The sequence below is a fragment of the Elephas maximus genome, chromosome 2, assembly GCF_024166365.1.
Source record: "Elephas maximus indicus isolate mEleMax1 chromosome 2, mEleMax1 primary haplotype, whole genome shotgun sequence".
NCBI lineage: Eukaryota > Metazoa > Chordata > Mammalia > Proboscidea > Elephantidae > Elephas > Elephas maximus.
This window is the reverse complement of record NC_064820.1, coordinates 89143888-89158546: the sequence shown is the minus strand read 5'-3', so window position 1 is coordinate 89158546 and position 14659 is coordinate 89143888. Positions and strand designations below refer to the sequence as shown.

General features: G+C 38.3%; 1 protein-coding gene across 1 annotated transcript in view; it reads left to right on the top strand.

Annotated features, from left to right (window-relative positions):
* Positions 1-14659, top strand: part of HAPLN1 (hyaluronan and proteoglycan link protein 1) — an 87135-nt gene that overhangs the window by 45533 nt on the left and 26943 nt on the right. Inside the window, exon 2 of the mRNA XM_049867118.1 lies at positions 9711-9836. Coding sequence (XP_049723075.1) covers positions 9737-9836 — 100 coding nt within the window. The 5' untranslated portion in view covers positions 9711-9736. The remainder of the gene's footprint in view (positions 1-9710; positions 9837-14659) is intronic.

The window sequence follows — 14659 nt, the reverse complement described above, 5'->3', positions numbered from 1 at the left end:
TGTGATGCCACCAAAGCTGTCTTGTAGATGATTTGCAGTTGTATTTTTAAATCCAGTGTTAATGTAGTGTTTAACTAATGTTTGCTGAAATTCCGAACTTTTCCAGAGATGTTATTGTTTTAAATTTAATATCCATCTATACCATCTTCTTATTCACTACTCCTTTCCTACCCACTTTTCATCCTTTGACAACAAGCCTATAAAGGCAACCACGTGGCTTCGGAGAGGAACAATGAGGCCAGAAGTGATGCTTTGAGGGAATGTATCACCAGATGGGCTGAAAGTGCCAAAAGTCCAGAGTTAGTCTCAGAAAGTGCCAAAGACTATTTCAGTAAAATGACAGTCGTCTCAAACTTCCCAAAAATACAATATAGCAAATAATCCTTTTTAATGCCAAATATATTTTTAAGTTGTTAACCGTTTTTGGATGGGAATTCTTTCCAAACTGATGACATATTGTTCTGCCTTGTTAATTTTTATAAATATAGCACCATTACAAAAAAACAAACAGTGCGTAAATTAAGAGGAAAAAGCACATCTATCTGCCTACTGTTTTAACAAAATAACTAAGATGTTTACATACATTCTTTTCCAGTGTTTTTTTAAATTACACTTTTCTTAAAAAAAGAAAAAAGTGCGCTGCAGAAAAATGAAAAAGAGTAGAAAGAAGAAAATGAATGTATTACAGCATTATTCCCAAGAGTTTGTCGACTCCAACCCCAATCTCAGACACAAGATAAAGACCTGGAACACCTGATAATCTTAAAAGTGTAGAGGAGAGGTTTTCAAATTTGAGCTTCCATCAGAATCAAGGCGGGCAACAGGGAACTGTTAAAATACTGCTGGCTGGGCCCCATCCCCAGCCCCCAAGTTTTGAATTCAGTAGATCTGTGATGGGGCCAGAGAATTTGCATTTCTAACCGGTTCTCAGGGGGTGCTGATTCTGCTGCTCTGGAGATCACACTTTGGATTGACTCCTGAAGTCATTTGAAATAACAGACTTACAGAAGGGTTCACATTCCCTTTAGATGGAGATATCTTTGGTTTTGTCTTTTGTTTTAACATTTATCCATAAAATTGATCAAGTTTGAAGTGAGCCATAACAGCTTAATAACAATACTTCAGGTTGTATAGTTAATACACTTTTTTAAAAACACTTCTCACCCTGGGAGAGGTTGTCATTTTTCCTATTTTGTAGGTAAAGTAATTGAGACCTGACCTATCAGTTATGATGCCCAGGGTAGAACTCATGGTTTCTTCCTTCTGTCCACAATTTTTTCAGGTTTATCAAGCTGCCAAAGTATTATGGCAAGGCCAAGGAAGCAACAGTGTGACTAGGGCCAGATTGGAGGGTCACCATGATGAGAAGGTCTATGGCCAACCCAATTCAAAAAAAAAAAAAATTCAGGGAATCAAAAAAGCTAATTAGCTGCTTCAGTAGCTTGTACTTTCAGAGAACAATGGAAGAAGACCTGGGAAAGGCTATGTTTACCTTGAAGCTTATACAGACTTGCTCCCTGAGGGAACTTAGCATTGCAGAGTTGAACAGAGGTTTTTGTTTTGTTTTGTTTGTTAATCATGGCTTCTCTCTCAGCCTTGGATGTATTCCAGTCATTTTGCATTCTCTCCAGGTATTCAAAATAAATCCTATGGCTTCGATAGATCACCTTATACACTCCACGCAGGAGTGAACAATTCAAATGCATCTTTAGTCTGACTCTTTTAGTCATCATCTGGGCAAGTGGTCTGACTTCTGGCTTTCACATCCCTGCAAAGCCAACAGAAAACAAAACCAATCAGCCACCAAAACAAAACAGTTTAGGTTAGGAATCAGTATAAGGTTGCTTTTTTTTTTTTTTTTTGCTAAGCAAGGATGAAAATTATAATTTTGAAAGTCTGTAATTTATAATTCCATGAAGTAAAGGCCATTTAGCAGCAAAAAAAGGTAAGAAAAATTACTTCAGAAAAAAATAGAAGTTCTTTAAAATGAATTAATTTAGCCTACTGAAAAATACACTTTCACAGTCCCTATGTATTTTTTTCCCCTGAATCACTGACCAACATTTGTGAAGCACTCATGGTGGCCACTCTTCTGCCTTTAACTAGTTAAACTTAAATGATATCAAGGAGGAGAAGATCCCATCTATTTTAAAATAATTCTATCAAACCAGACTCTGGTTTCTCTGCTTATTCAATTTCTAGTAGCCTTTGCATTGATTCCCATAATTTTTAAACCAAATTTGAAGTTCAAAATTGAAATCTGATTTCTTTCATTATGTCCTCAGTGGAGGAAAAGAATAACTCTTCATCATCCTCCTTATCATGACACATTTGTGCTTGAAAGCAGTTTTAAACCTTCTCTCAGTCTTGGCTCCTACAGTGTTTTTACCTGTTTCTCGAAGGTCCAATTGTCTGTCCATTCATTCTTCCTTTCAGCACTCAGATGCAGTTCTGGGTGATGGGTACACAGAGAGGAAATCACCCAGTCTTTGGACTCAAACATCTCATGTGCTAACGCATGTGGGGCAGTGCTATACCTGTAACCCAGCATGACATGGGTGAAGGGAGGCATTCCAGTTGGCAGGAAACCTTAAAGAGTTGTAAAAGCTGTCTAGGACAGAATGGTTTGCACTTCTCAGCACGTATAACCCGTTGCTGTCGAGTCAATTCCGACTCATAGCAACCCTACAGGACAGAGTAGAACTGCCCCGTACAGTTTCCAAGGAGCACCTGGCGAATTCAAACTGCCGACCTCTTGGTTAACAGCCATAGCACCTAACCACTACGCCACCAGTGTTTCCCTCAGCATGTATAGGACCTTAATAATGGTGGTTGAGAATGCAAGCTCTGGGGTCAGTCTGCCCGGACACCTCCCTTCTGGATTTACATGTTGAGAACCCTTGGGAAAGTTAGTTCACCACACTACGACTTCATTTCCTAAACTATAAAATCTGAATAGTAACATGCCATTGCTGTTGTTAGGTGCCATGGAGTCAGTTCTGCCTCATAGAACCCCTATGCACAACAGAACAAAACACTACCTGGTCCTGCGCCATCCTCACAATCGTTGTTATGCTTAAGCCCATTGTTTCAGCTGCTGTATCAATCCACTTCATTGAGGGTCTTCCTCTTTTTCACTGACCCTCTACTTTACCAAGCATGATGTCCTTCTCCAGGGACCGATCCCTCCTAACAACATGTCTGAAACATGTGAGATGTAGTCTCACCATCCTTACTTCTAAGGAGCATTCTGGTTGTAGTTCTTCCAAGACAGATTTGTTCATTCTTTTGGCAGTCCATGGTATCAGTATTCTTCTCCAACACCACAATTCAAAGGCATCAATTCTTCTTTAGTCCTTGTTCAACTTTCACATGCATAGGAGACAATTGAAAACACTATGGCTTGGGTCAGGTGCACCTTAGTCTTCAAGGTGACATATTTGCTCTTCAACACTTTAAAGAGGTCCTTTGCAGCAGATTTACCCAATGCAATGCGTCTTTTGATTTCATGACTGCTGCTTCCATGGCTGTTGATTGTGGCTCCAAGTAAAATGAAATTGTTTACAACCTCAATCTTTTCTCAGTTTATCATGTTGTTGCTTATTGGTCCAGCTGTGAAGATTTTTTCTTTCTTCATGGTGAGTTGTAATCCTTACTGAAGGCTGTGGTCTTTGATCTTCATCAGTAAGGTCTTCAAGTCCTCTTCGCTTTCAGCAATCAAGGTTGTGTCATCTGCATAACTCAGGTTGTTAATGAGTCTTCCTCCAATCCCGATGTCCCATTCTTCTTAATATAGTTCACCTTCTCGGATTATGTGTTCAGCATACAGATTGAATAAGTATGGTGGAAAGATAGAACCCTGATGCACACTTTTCCTGACTTTAAACCAGTCAGTATCCCCTTGTTCTCTTCGAACAATTGCCTCTTGATCTATATACAGGTTCCTCATGAGCACAATTAAGTGTTCTGGAATTCCCATTCTTCGCAATGTTATCCATAATTTGTTTTTAATGACCTCTTGTTTTCTTCAGGAAACCCTGGTGGCGTAGTGGTTAAGTACTATGGCTGCTAACCAAGAGGTTAGCAGTTTGAATCTGCCAGGCAGTCTTTGGAAACTCTATGGGGCAGTTCTACTCTGTCCTATAGGATCACTATGAGTCAGAATTGACTTGATAGTAGTGGGTTGGGTTTTTGTTTTCTTTATGTATGATATCCTTGATGTCATTCCACAACTCGTCTGGTCTTGGGTCATCAGTGTTCAACCCATCAAATCTATTCTTGACACAGTCTCTAAATTCGGGTGGGATATATTCAAGGTTGTACTTTGGCTCTTATTGACTTGTTCTAATTTTTCTTCAGTTTCAACTTGAACTTGCTATATGAGCAATTGATGGTCTGTTCTGCAGTTGGCCCCTGACCTTGTTCTGACTGATGATACTGAGTTTTTCCATCGCCTCTTTCCACAGATGTAATAGATTTGATTCTTGTGTATTCTATCTGGTGAGGTCCACGTGTGTAGTCACCGTTTATGTTGGCAAAAAAAGGTGTTTGCCATGAAGAAGTCGTTGGTCGTGCAAAATTCTATCATGTGATCTCCAGTATCGTTTCTGTTACCAAGGCCATATTTTCCAACTACTGATCCTTCTTCTTTGTCTCCAAGTTTCCCGTTCCAATCTCCAGCAATCATCAATGCATCCTAATTGCGTGTTCAATCAATTTCAGACTGCAGAGGTTTGTAAAAATCTCCAATTTCTTCATCTTTGGCCTTAGTGGTTGGTGTATAAATTTGAGTAATAGTCCTTAATATTAACTGGCCTTCCTTGTGGGCATACGAATATTATCCTATCACTGACAGGTTGTACTTCAGGGTAGATCTTGAAATATTCTTTTTGGTGATGAATGCAATGCCATTCCTCTTAATTTGTCATACCCGGCATAGTAGACCATATGATTGTCTAATTCAAAATGGCCAATACCAGTCCATTTCAGCTCATTAATGCCTAGGATATCAATGTTTATGCATCCCATTTCATGTTTGACGGCTTCCAGTTTTCCTAGCTTCATACTTCATACATTCCACATTCCAATCATTAATGGATGTTTGCAGCTGTTTCTTCTCATTTTGAGTCATGCCACCTCAGCAAATGAAGGTCTTGAAAGCTTGACTCCATCCACGTCATTAAGGTTGACTCTACTTTTGAGTGCCTTCCAACCTGAGGGCTCATCTTCTGGCACTATACCAAACAATGTTTCACTGCTATTTGCAAGGTTTTCACTGGTTAAATCTTTTCAGAAGTAGACTGCTGAGTCCTTCTTCCTAGTCTGTCTTAGTCTGGAAGCTCAGCTGAAATCTGTCCACCGTGGGTGACCCTGCTGGTATTAGAATACTGTTGGCATAGTTTCCAGCATCACAGCAACAGGCAAGCCCCCACAGTACAACAAATTGACAGACATGTGGGTAACATACTTAACCTCAATAGAATTGTTCTGAGAAATAACAATTAAATGGGTGAAGCTATAAGGACAGAACCTGGCATATAAGAGTAGTTCAGAAAATACATGGTCTTAGTTTCCAGGGCATGCATGTCTTCCACTTTCCCATTCAAACTCGTTGCCATCAAGTCGATTCCGACGCCTAGCAACCCTATGGGACAGAGTGCAACTTCCCTATAGGGTTTCCAGGGAGCAGCTGGTAGATTTGAACAGCTGACCTTTTGGTTAGCAGCCATAGCTCTTAACAACTTCTCCACAGGGTTCCATGTCCCCAGTACCCAATAAAATAATTTTAACGTAGTGGACATTTAAGGAATAGCAGTTGGTTAACTTGGTATTAAAAAAAAAAAAAAATACAGTTGGTGTTGAGTCAGTTCAGACTCATGGCGTTGCCATGAGTGTCAGAGCAGAACTGTGCTCCATAGGGTTTTCAGTGGCTGATTTTTCAGAAGTAGATCACTAGGCATTTCTTCCAGGGCACCTCTGAGTGAACTTGAACCACCAACCTTTATTTTAGCGGCCAAGCGTGCTAGCCCTTTGTATCACCCAGAGACACTAAGTTAATGTCAGACTGTTGGTATTAGTATAGCTGTATTTCTATTACACTTTTACCTTGGATAGTGTCTTGCTTCCAAAGAGAGGTTCAATTGTCACCAGGGGAAAATTGTAAAATTACATTCCTATCATATGTCTTTGACTACTAACATAGAATTTTCAGTTTGGACTTGTCTTGAAGCTGGCTGCAGCTTAATGGCAGCAAGCCTGGGTAAGCTGTAGAATCAATGTGTAAGCTGCAAGTGAATTAAGAATGCCATTTCAGGAGCTGGCAATAGCTTGCTTTATAAAAGTCCCCCAAACTCCCAAAATTTTACTCATATCAAAAATTGAAATTTTTTACTAACATACCTAAACCCGTTGCCGTTGAGCCAATTCTAACTCATAGCAAACCTATATATACCTAGATATTCAAAAAATACACCATTACAAATGAAAATAACTCAGACTCAGATTTATTCACTCAACACATATTTGTTGACCATCTACTGCCATGTCTGAGGCACTCTTCTCTAGTGGAGATACTAAGGCACTGACACAGCCCTTGCCCTCAAGGAACAGTCTGATGTGAGCATCTCATGTTGTCCTTACAGTTTACTCAAATGCCTGAAGATTATGTTTCTTTAAAGATCACTGTTCTACTTTCATATCTGTTGGTGAGACAGCAAGGGTAGCAAAGATAATGTCCACTCTCTCCTACCTGGATTACATTCATGACAGTGTGGGCTGCCCAGGAAGTGTCCACTGATACATGCGTCTTTTCACATCACAAATTTCTGAAAATGTAATATCCTTGGCTTTTCTAAGTTAAAGATATATGTGTATGTGTGTACACTCATACAGACATGTGCACATGTGTGTTACCAGGGCAGTGTTCACGACAAGGGTGGTATTATATGTAAGCTAGGGCACAACCATGCTAAAAAAAATTCTATCTGATTAATTTCTCATAAAAAAAATTGTGTTTATATTTGCATATACCATGAGACAGGGTTTTAATCTCATTGGGTGTTCAGGTTAAAGATCCTATATAATGAAATATAACAAAACAACTAACAGGCTAAGTTTTTCATTCAGAAAAATAAGCCCAACTCAAATTAAGTGTTGCTTTTGGTTGACATCAAATTCGAATTTTACCACTTACTAAATGTGTGACCTTCAGCAAGGTAATGATTGGTGCCAGTAAAAAATGGAAATATTTGCCCCACAGTAGATTCATAAGACTGCATGAGCCATTGTATTATGCGAAATGCTTGGCATACTACTTGGCAGATACTAGAAACTCAGTTACAAGGAATGCCGTTGTTATTATCAATTCCTCCTCTCAGCGATGTTTACATTTTAAAATTGGGCCCATGGATGGTTTAATATCGTAACTCAACAGATTGAACTGATCTAATTTTGAATACTATGGTATGGAATTAAAGGAGACATAAAAATTTGTCAGGAGATATGCATATGTGTAATATGTTTTGAAGTTCCTGGATGGCAGAAACTGCTAAGCGCTCAGCGGCACCTCAGGAGACGTCCTGGCGATTTGATTCTGAAAGGTCACAACCGTGACGAGCCTACAAAGCATAGTTCTACTCTGACACACTGGCACACATGGGGTCACCATGTGTCAGACTGGACTCGATGATTACTGGTTTGGTTTTTAGTATATTTTAGATAGAGATAAATGGAAATCAGACTGGCTACGGTGGTAAGATACACACCTGTAACCTAGCGTGTGTGTGTATAAATTATGTTTTAGACGACCACTTTAAAGTGAAAAATTAATCTGGCAAGTTCTCTGCTTTGCTCATCTTGATTCCTTACCTAAAATGTCTCCTTTCTTTCACATTTAAAATTGCATGCTTTCCTAATACTCTTTTTCCACAACTTCTCCCCTCCTCTGGCTCCTAGGGCACTCAGAGAACATGTTTGCCTCCTGCTGGTTTGCCTGTCACCTTCCGTTTCATGTTTGTCTCATGCCTTTTCATGCTTGTATATGTAATTGTCCCCATTATATTCCAAATTCCTTTTTATTTGATTTTTTTTTCACCCACGGCACAGCACTGGGCCCAAAGTAGGTAATATTTGTTAATAGTAACCTGTATACACAGATCAGTGGCTACAAAAAGTAGTAATTTCAGAAAACTCCTCAGAGGAGTAAGCAAGTAAGCTTCTGAAAATAAGATTTAAAGAAATCAGGTAGAATTTTGAAGGTGGCACTCTTGGTTTCCTGGAAAAGTAAGTCTTACAATTTGCTCATGGGCAACCATCTTCTTCCCATGACATATGAAAGAAGAAAAAAAAAATTAAAGCAATCATAAAAGACCGAAAGGCAGTTTTTTATAGGGCAAATGCAGAGAGGTGTTCCTGTCCCATGAGACCTGGGGAACTTCTGTGAGTACACGCATTAGGCGCTGGAGTAGAGGCTCGCCGGGAAGGACCTCCAGGAACAGACTGAAAACTCCTTCATACGTATTCTTGGGAGATAGACTTTCTTAGAAAAAACAAATTAGTTCGAGGAGCCAGTATTGTGCAATTTTCAGTTTTAAAAATAGCCAAGTATTGTTAACACTGCTGTGTGCATGAGAGAAAAAGAAAGCCCTTGTTAACATGTGCCTCAACTTCCATATTAAAACAGAGGCACTACACTGAAATTCTTGCCTGGCAAATATTGCAGAGGTCATAAGGTTTATATCACTTGGGATTGGTTTTTGGCTCATCCTAGATCTTACAGTGACAAACTTTAGGGGATGTATCTCCTTTTTTCAAGTTGATTTTGCAATAAAGGACAGTCAGTGATGACTCTGCCTCAGGACCAGGACTTGCCACTCTGTCTGTTTCAGCTCTTTATTTGCCTAATTGCCCTGCGAGGCTGCAGGGACCTTGCCTGCAGCCAGGGCTCTGCTGACTGCAGAGACCCTACCTGGCATTCCAAATTGGTGCGTCAGCATTTAGGTAGAGATGAATGAAAAATCAATCAGGGCAACTGCAGTGGTAGCATGCACAGCTGGAACCTAGTTTGTGCATAATTTTCACCTCTTCACCACGGACCCAAGCAGTGTTTAAGATGGTAAGTGAACCTGTAACAAATGTGCTAATTCTGCTTCATCAGGATTTTTTTTTTTTTTTTTTGTCCTCTTTTCTATTTAGAACAAGGAAAACTAACCTGCTTAGGAAGCCACATGTAAAATGAATGATGATGTCAAGTTTCATGCCAATATTCTTTATTTGCTCTGGGTTGGAGATGCAGCTCCTAATTAGACCTGGTGATGAATATTCATCTATTGACACACTGGATTGTTGTTTAATATTCCGTATTCAGAAGGCTTAACTTTTTTTTTTAAGTCTATTTAATTCCTTCTCACGTATCTTTGTAATATACTCTATCTCCAAACTACAGTGCTTTAAATTTCTAAATTTCCAATTCTGCAAAGATAGAGTTAAACACTATTTGTCCTCTGGCTACTTCTACTACAGAAAGGGAACTGGAATTATTCAAAGCTGCAGTCTTCAGCTCTCAAAGACAGCTACAGTAACTTTCTGAACAGATTGGGTTAAACGTTTTTACAGACCCATTATCTGATGATAAGGCGGCAATAAGTTGTGCAGTGCCACATTCCAAAGGGTTCCAAATCTCACAAGCCTCTTTGTATGTGATGGTCTCGCAGTGAAGAAGATTCTTTGGGCTACAAAGATGAAGAGCCTACTTCTTCTGGTGCTGATTTCAGTGTGCTGGGCTGATGATCGTTCGAACAACTATACTATGGATCATAACGGAGTTATTCACATCCAAGGTAAGAAAACAGACTCTCTTATGAAAGTCAAATTAATTTCAAGTTATGAAGAGTTGAGATGCTGGGTTAGTGTTCCTTGATTTTAGTTCTGCTGCATTGACTTTTTCTTTCCCTCTCTGCTAATTTGTGAACATGTTCCCCCAGGCTTTTGAATGCTGTTGCATTACTGTGGGCTTCTGAATTGGGGACAATTAAAGTTGAATGGCTTAAGAATGTCCAACTGCTGTATGTTGATGTAATTGTTCAAGGCTTTTTAGTGCAGTTGCTACCTTCCAAGTATAATGGAGTGCATAAAGTTTATTTAAATGCATTTTGGGAGAGAGGAGAAATAGGAAATAAAACTTAAGATGTAAGTCATTCCATCAGAGTGACTGTTTAATTGTTTAAGAGAAACAATGTAAATAAAATGAAAGGCAGACAAGCACCCGTTACAGTCTCCTTCAGGAAAGCTTTAGTTCCCACAGACCAGTATATTGCTCCCTGCATATTTCTGTTCAAGCTCAGCTGAGTCCAAAATCTGAAAGCTGTAGCAGGATTTGAGGCTGCAGTACAATGCAGCTATTTCCTCAGTCCCAGCTTCAGATGGGGGACATTTTGCATTAAGAAAACTAAGGGACCTCTGCAGAAAGAAGGGAGAGTTCTAAAGGAGCTGGAGCTTCCCTCCTTGCCCTTCTATGCTGAATAATTAAAATAAGAATGACATAATTTAACCATTTAAACACGTGATGATATTAATATTAGATGAGCTCTGTTTGAGGGCCAGGGCATTCTAAGTTTTCTAAGAGACGTAAAACCCCAAGTTATATCCCCAAGGTCAAAAGTGTAGTCTCAGAATACTGCATTCACGATTGAAAAGTCTGACTTGTGAAGGTCAAAGGACTGTGTAAATCTGGCTGCAAGTATTTTGCTGTGTGCATTCTGACTATCAAAATAGAATTCTGGATTTGACTATGTCTAGCTATTTCAGACACGTCTCCTTCATTTCTGATTGTTTCCAAAAGCTTCATTTTCTTCACTGTTGAACGGTGAAAAAGAATTATATAATCATAAATTTTTACTCTGCAAGCTGCTGACTCAGCTGTTTCCTTTAATGACTGTAGTAGCATCAAAGCTGTTTCCCAAAGAGTCTAAGATATTTACATATAGAGATTTCTAATCCAGATTAACATCCTTTTAAATTCTAGTCACAGAATTCAATTCCACCAAACTGTTAATACCTAGTCATTGTTAACAATAGCAATTTTAAGTCAGCTGTAAAATAAACATTTGCTGTGATTTCAAGTTATTAGTAGACAGGTACCCAAGTAATATCATACACTACACACAAACTGTTTAGTCCACATTGTACCCAGAGTACGACATTATTTCAAAATTTCACGAACATTTTAAAAATAGCTTCTGGTGAGCTCCTAAGTCAGACTCAAGTTTTTTCAGCAGGAAAACTGTTGCACTGTTCTCCCCATTCCCACATAAAAAAAAAAAATTTCAGCAGGAAAACTGTTGCACTGTTCTCCCTATTCCTATATACTCTGTTCAAATTTAGGGCAAGGTATCAGGATTATCCAGGTTGTTTGCATACACTGCCTCTTTTTTTTTTTTTTTAATGCCTTGATAGTTCTCTTCATTTTAATTGTAAATTCATATTCTTAGAAAGTGCAGACTTGCCCTGAAGAGGTGCTCAGAGCTTTCAAGTAATAGAACTACAAGGCCTATATTTGGCTTGTGAAAGTTAATATTGAAATGCAATTTGGGTCATAGGATTATGGTATTATGTCCAGAAAAAAAAAATATATATTATTTTTTTTAAGGGGGATTTATTGTAAAATTGTCCCAAATACCTGTCTTCACTGCTTTTTTTCAATGAAAAAAAAAGTTTTCTTTTCCTTTATGATTTAACTCAGATTGAATTTTCATATTCCCCAGCTTTTCAGAGAAACCACTCCAAGTGACCTATCATAATTTCAGTAGTCATCTACAAAAATAAACCATATAGTAAAATAGGTAATCAATAAAATAGATAATGTTCATTACTTACTTGAAATGCTGAATGATCTTCTTACATTTAAGAGAGTTATTTATGAAACATGGCCCAGAAGGAACTTAAGGGAGCCAAAATCATTACATGATTTTATAAGAATTTTGCAGTCAGATGGTTAAGTAGCAATCTGAATTTCAGATTTCTAAATTGTGCTGATGAGCGGCAGGAGCTTCTCTCAATGACAGAGGCTGGCTTAAAACTCATGCTACTTATGAAAACATCTTTTCTCTCTCCCATTTTACATTAAATGTGTGTTTTTGTACTCTAAGTTCCCCAACTCTAATTAATCCCATGGAAATAGTGCATGTCATCCTCAAATTCTCCTTGGCTACTTTGATATGGGTGCTCAACATTTTGAGAAATTCATTCTTGAGTCTCATGCATAAGAGTTACCTAATTATTTTTCTAAAGGCCTCCTCATAATATTGGTAGGTAGGAGGTTCTATAGAGATACAGACACAAAAGATTTAATCTGGCTAAAATAAAATATTGAAAAAAAAGCAGGTGACCAGGAAAGAAAATAGCCAGGGTCAATCCCAGTGCAAGTGTTTTTAGTAAAGAACATTTTTCTGGTGGTAAAAAAGGAAAACTTCACCAGCTTCCCATGGAGAAAGATATAGCTTTAGATAAAATAGCGTATGTACTAATTCATTACTTTTAATTATTTTATTGAATTAATTGGGTAACATGAGAATGAAAGCTTCACTTTTCTGTGGAGACTGCTAAAAACTTGCAATCGAGATATTAGTATGTATATCATATCCTGTCTTCAATGTTGTTGCTGTTAGGTGCAGCCGAGTCAGTTCCAACTCCCAGCGATCCTATGTACAACAGAACGAAACACTGCCTGGTCCTGAGCCATCCTCACAATGGTTGCTATGCTTGAGCCCACTGTTGCAGCCACTGTGTCAATCCATCTCACTGAGGGTCTTCTTCTCTTTTGCTGACCCTCTACTTTACCAAGCGTGGTGTCCTTCTCTAGGCACTGATCCTTCCTGATAACATGTCCAAGGCATGTGAGACATAGTCTCACCGTCCTTGCTTCTAAAGAAACTTCTGGTTGTACTTCCTCCAAGATCTCTTCTTCAGTGTAGGGGATAATAATTTGCTCAAGCAGTTCTACAGGAAGAGAGACTGCTGTTAATACCTTCTCTGTAACACTCTCAACTAATGGATTGTATTCCTCATGCCATGAAATGCCCAGCCAAACAACTTCTAAATCATTTGAAACTAAGACCATTAGGAAGAATTTTACACCAAGTACCAAATCACACACAAGCACAATTTTTTAAATATTTGAATTAATTCCAAAAACTCTTTGGGTATACTTTCAATTACCAGTAGAATTTCTGTGATGATGGTTATACACTTTTTAAAAAGACATTTGACACAGACGGCAGAGAAATTTTGAAACTATTGAGATAATAACGAACTTAAAGATCAAAATAGTTATACTAAACATGAAACTGCTTGTCTTTACCAAAGTCATTGAGCCCGTGCTTTCTGCATCTGAGGCTCTAGCACAAGCCTTCGAATGACAAGCTTAAGAGTCTCTCCTCTAATGCTGTTTACTACCTTTTGACCTTGGACAATTTCTTTGATCTCTTTACATCTTGGTTTGTTTGTTGTTAGGTGTCATGGAGTTGCTTACTTCATCTATAAAATTGGGGCAAATCACCGTTTATTCCAAAGGGCTTTGTGATAATCAAATGAGATAATATGTGGAAAACTTCTTAGCACTTGTAGATGTTCCAATAATGATAGCTGTTATTGTTATACTTATTTCCTCACAATCATGATAAACTTATTTGTAAATAGAAAAGGGAGTACAAATACCGATGGAAAAAGCTCATACTATTCAAAGAACAATTTTTAGAAGAACCGTGGCATTACCTTAGTTCTAATGAAATAAGCATTTTATAAATCTCCTTCTTTGTCCTCTTTAAATTCACAATTTAAAATTTCCCCAGAAGATTAAACATGGTCTGATCACTTTTTCTTTCTTTGTAGAAACTGGTTTTTAAAAACTTAAGTAATATTTTCCCTTTATATACTTACTATGTAAACATAGATGGCCAGTGTCTGTTCAGTCGATTCTGACTCATAGTAACCCCATGTGCGTCAGAATAGAAAAGTGCTCTATAGAGTTTTCAGTGGCTGATATTTTGCAAGTAGATCTCCAGACGTTTCTTCTGAGGTACCTCTGGGTGGATTTGAACCTCCAACTTTTTAGTTTGCAGCCAACTGTTTGCACCACCCAGGAACTCTACCTGACACAAACTAGGTGCTTAGTATAGGTTTGCTGAATAAATGAATGGCTAAGTGAATGAGCAAAATGAGATTCTTTCAAATTAGCACAATCATAATGCACATTTCTTAAATGCTTGTGGCATCCATGGCATTTAACAGCCTACAACCCATTGTGTGAACTTAATGGACATTAACTGCATGACTGCTTTCATTTTATAATGTTGGTGTAAGCTAAATCATACTTTACAAAATTTAAGAACTAAAAAGGACTTGAGTTGATATCATCTACATCAATCTCCCATGGTACAAATGAGAAAATCTAGACTCAGAGATTTTAAGTCACTCGACCCAGGTGATATGGTTGATGACTAGCAGTTTCTGTTGTCTAATTCTCTCCCCTCCTTCAAATCTGGGCTCGTTTCTCACTTCTTAATGAGCCTTCCCAGACTACTGCCCTCTGTCCCCTCTCACCATTGTTTTCCTTTTCTCCTTAGCTTGGCCTATCTACTTATTTTTATGTAAGTTTTTGTTGTCT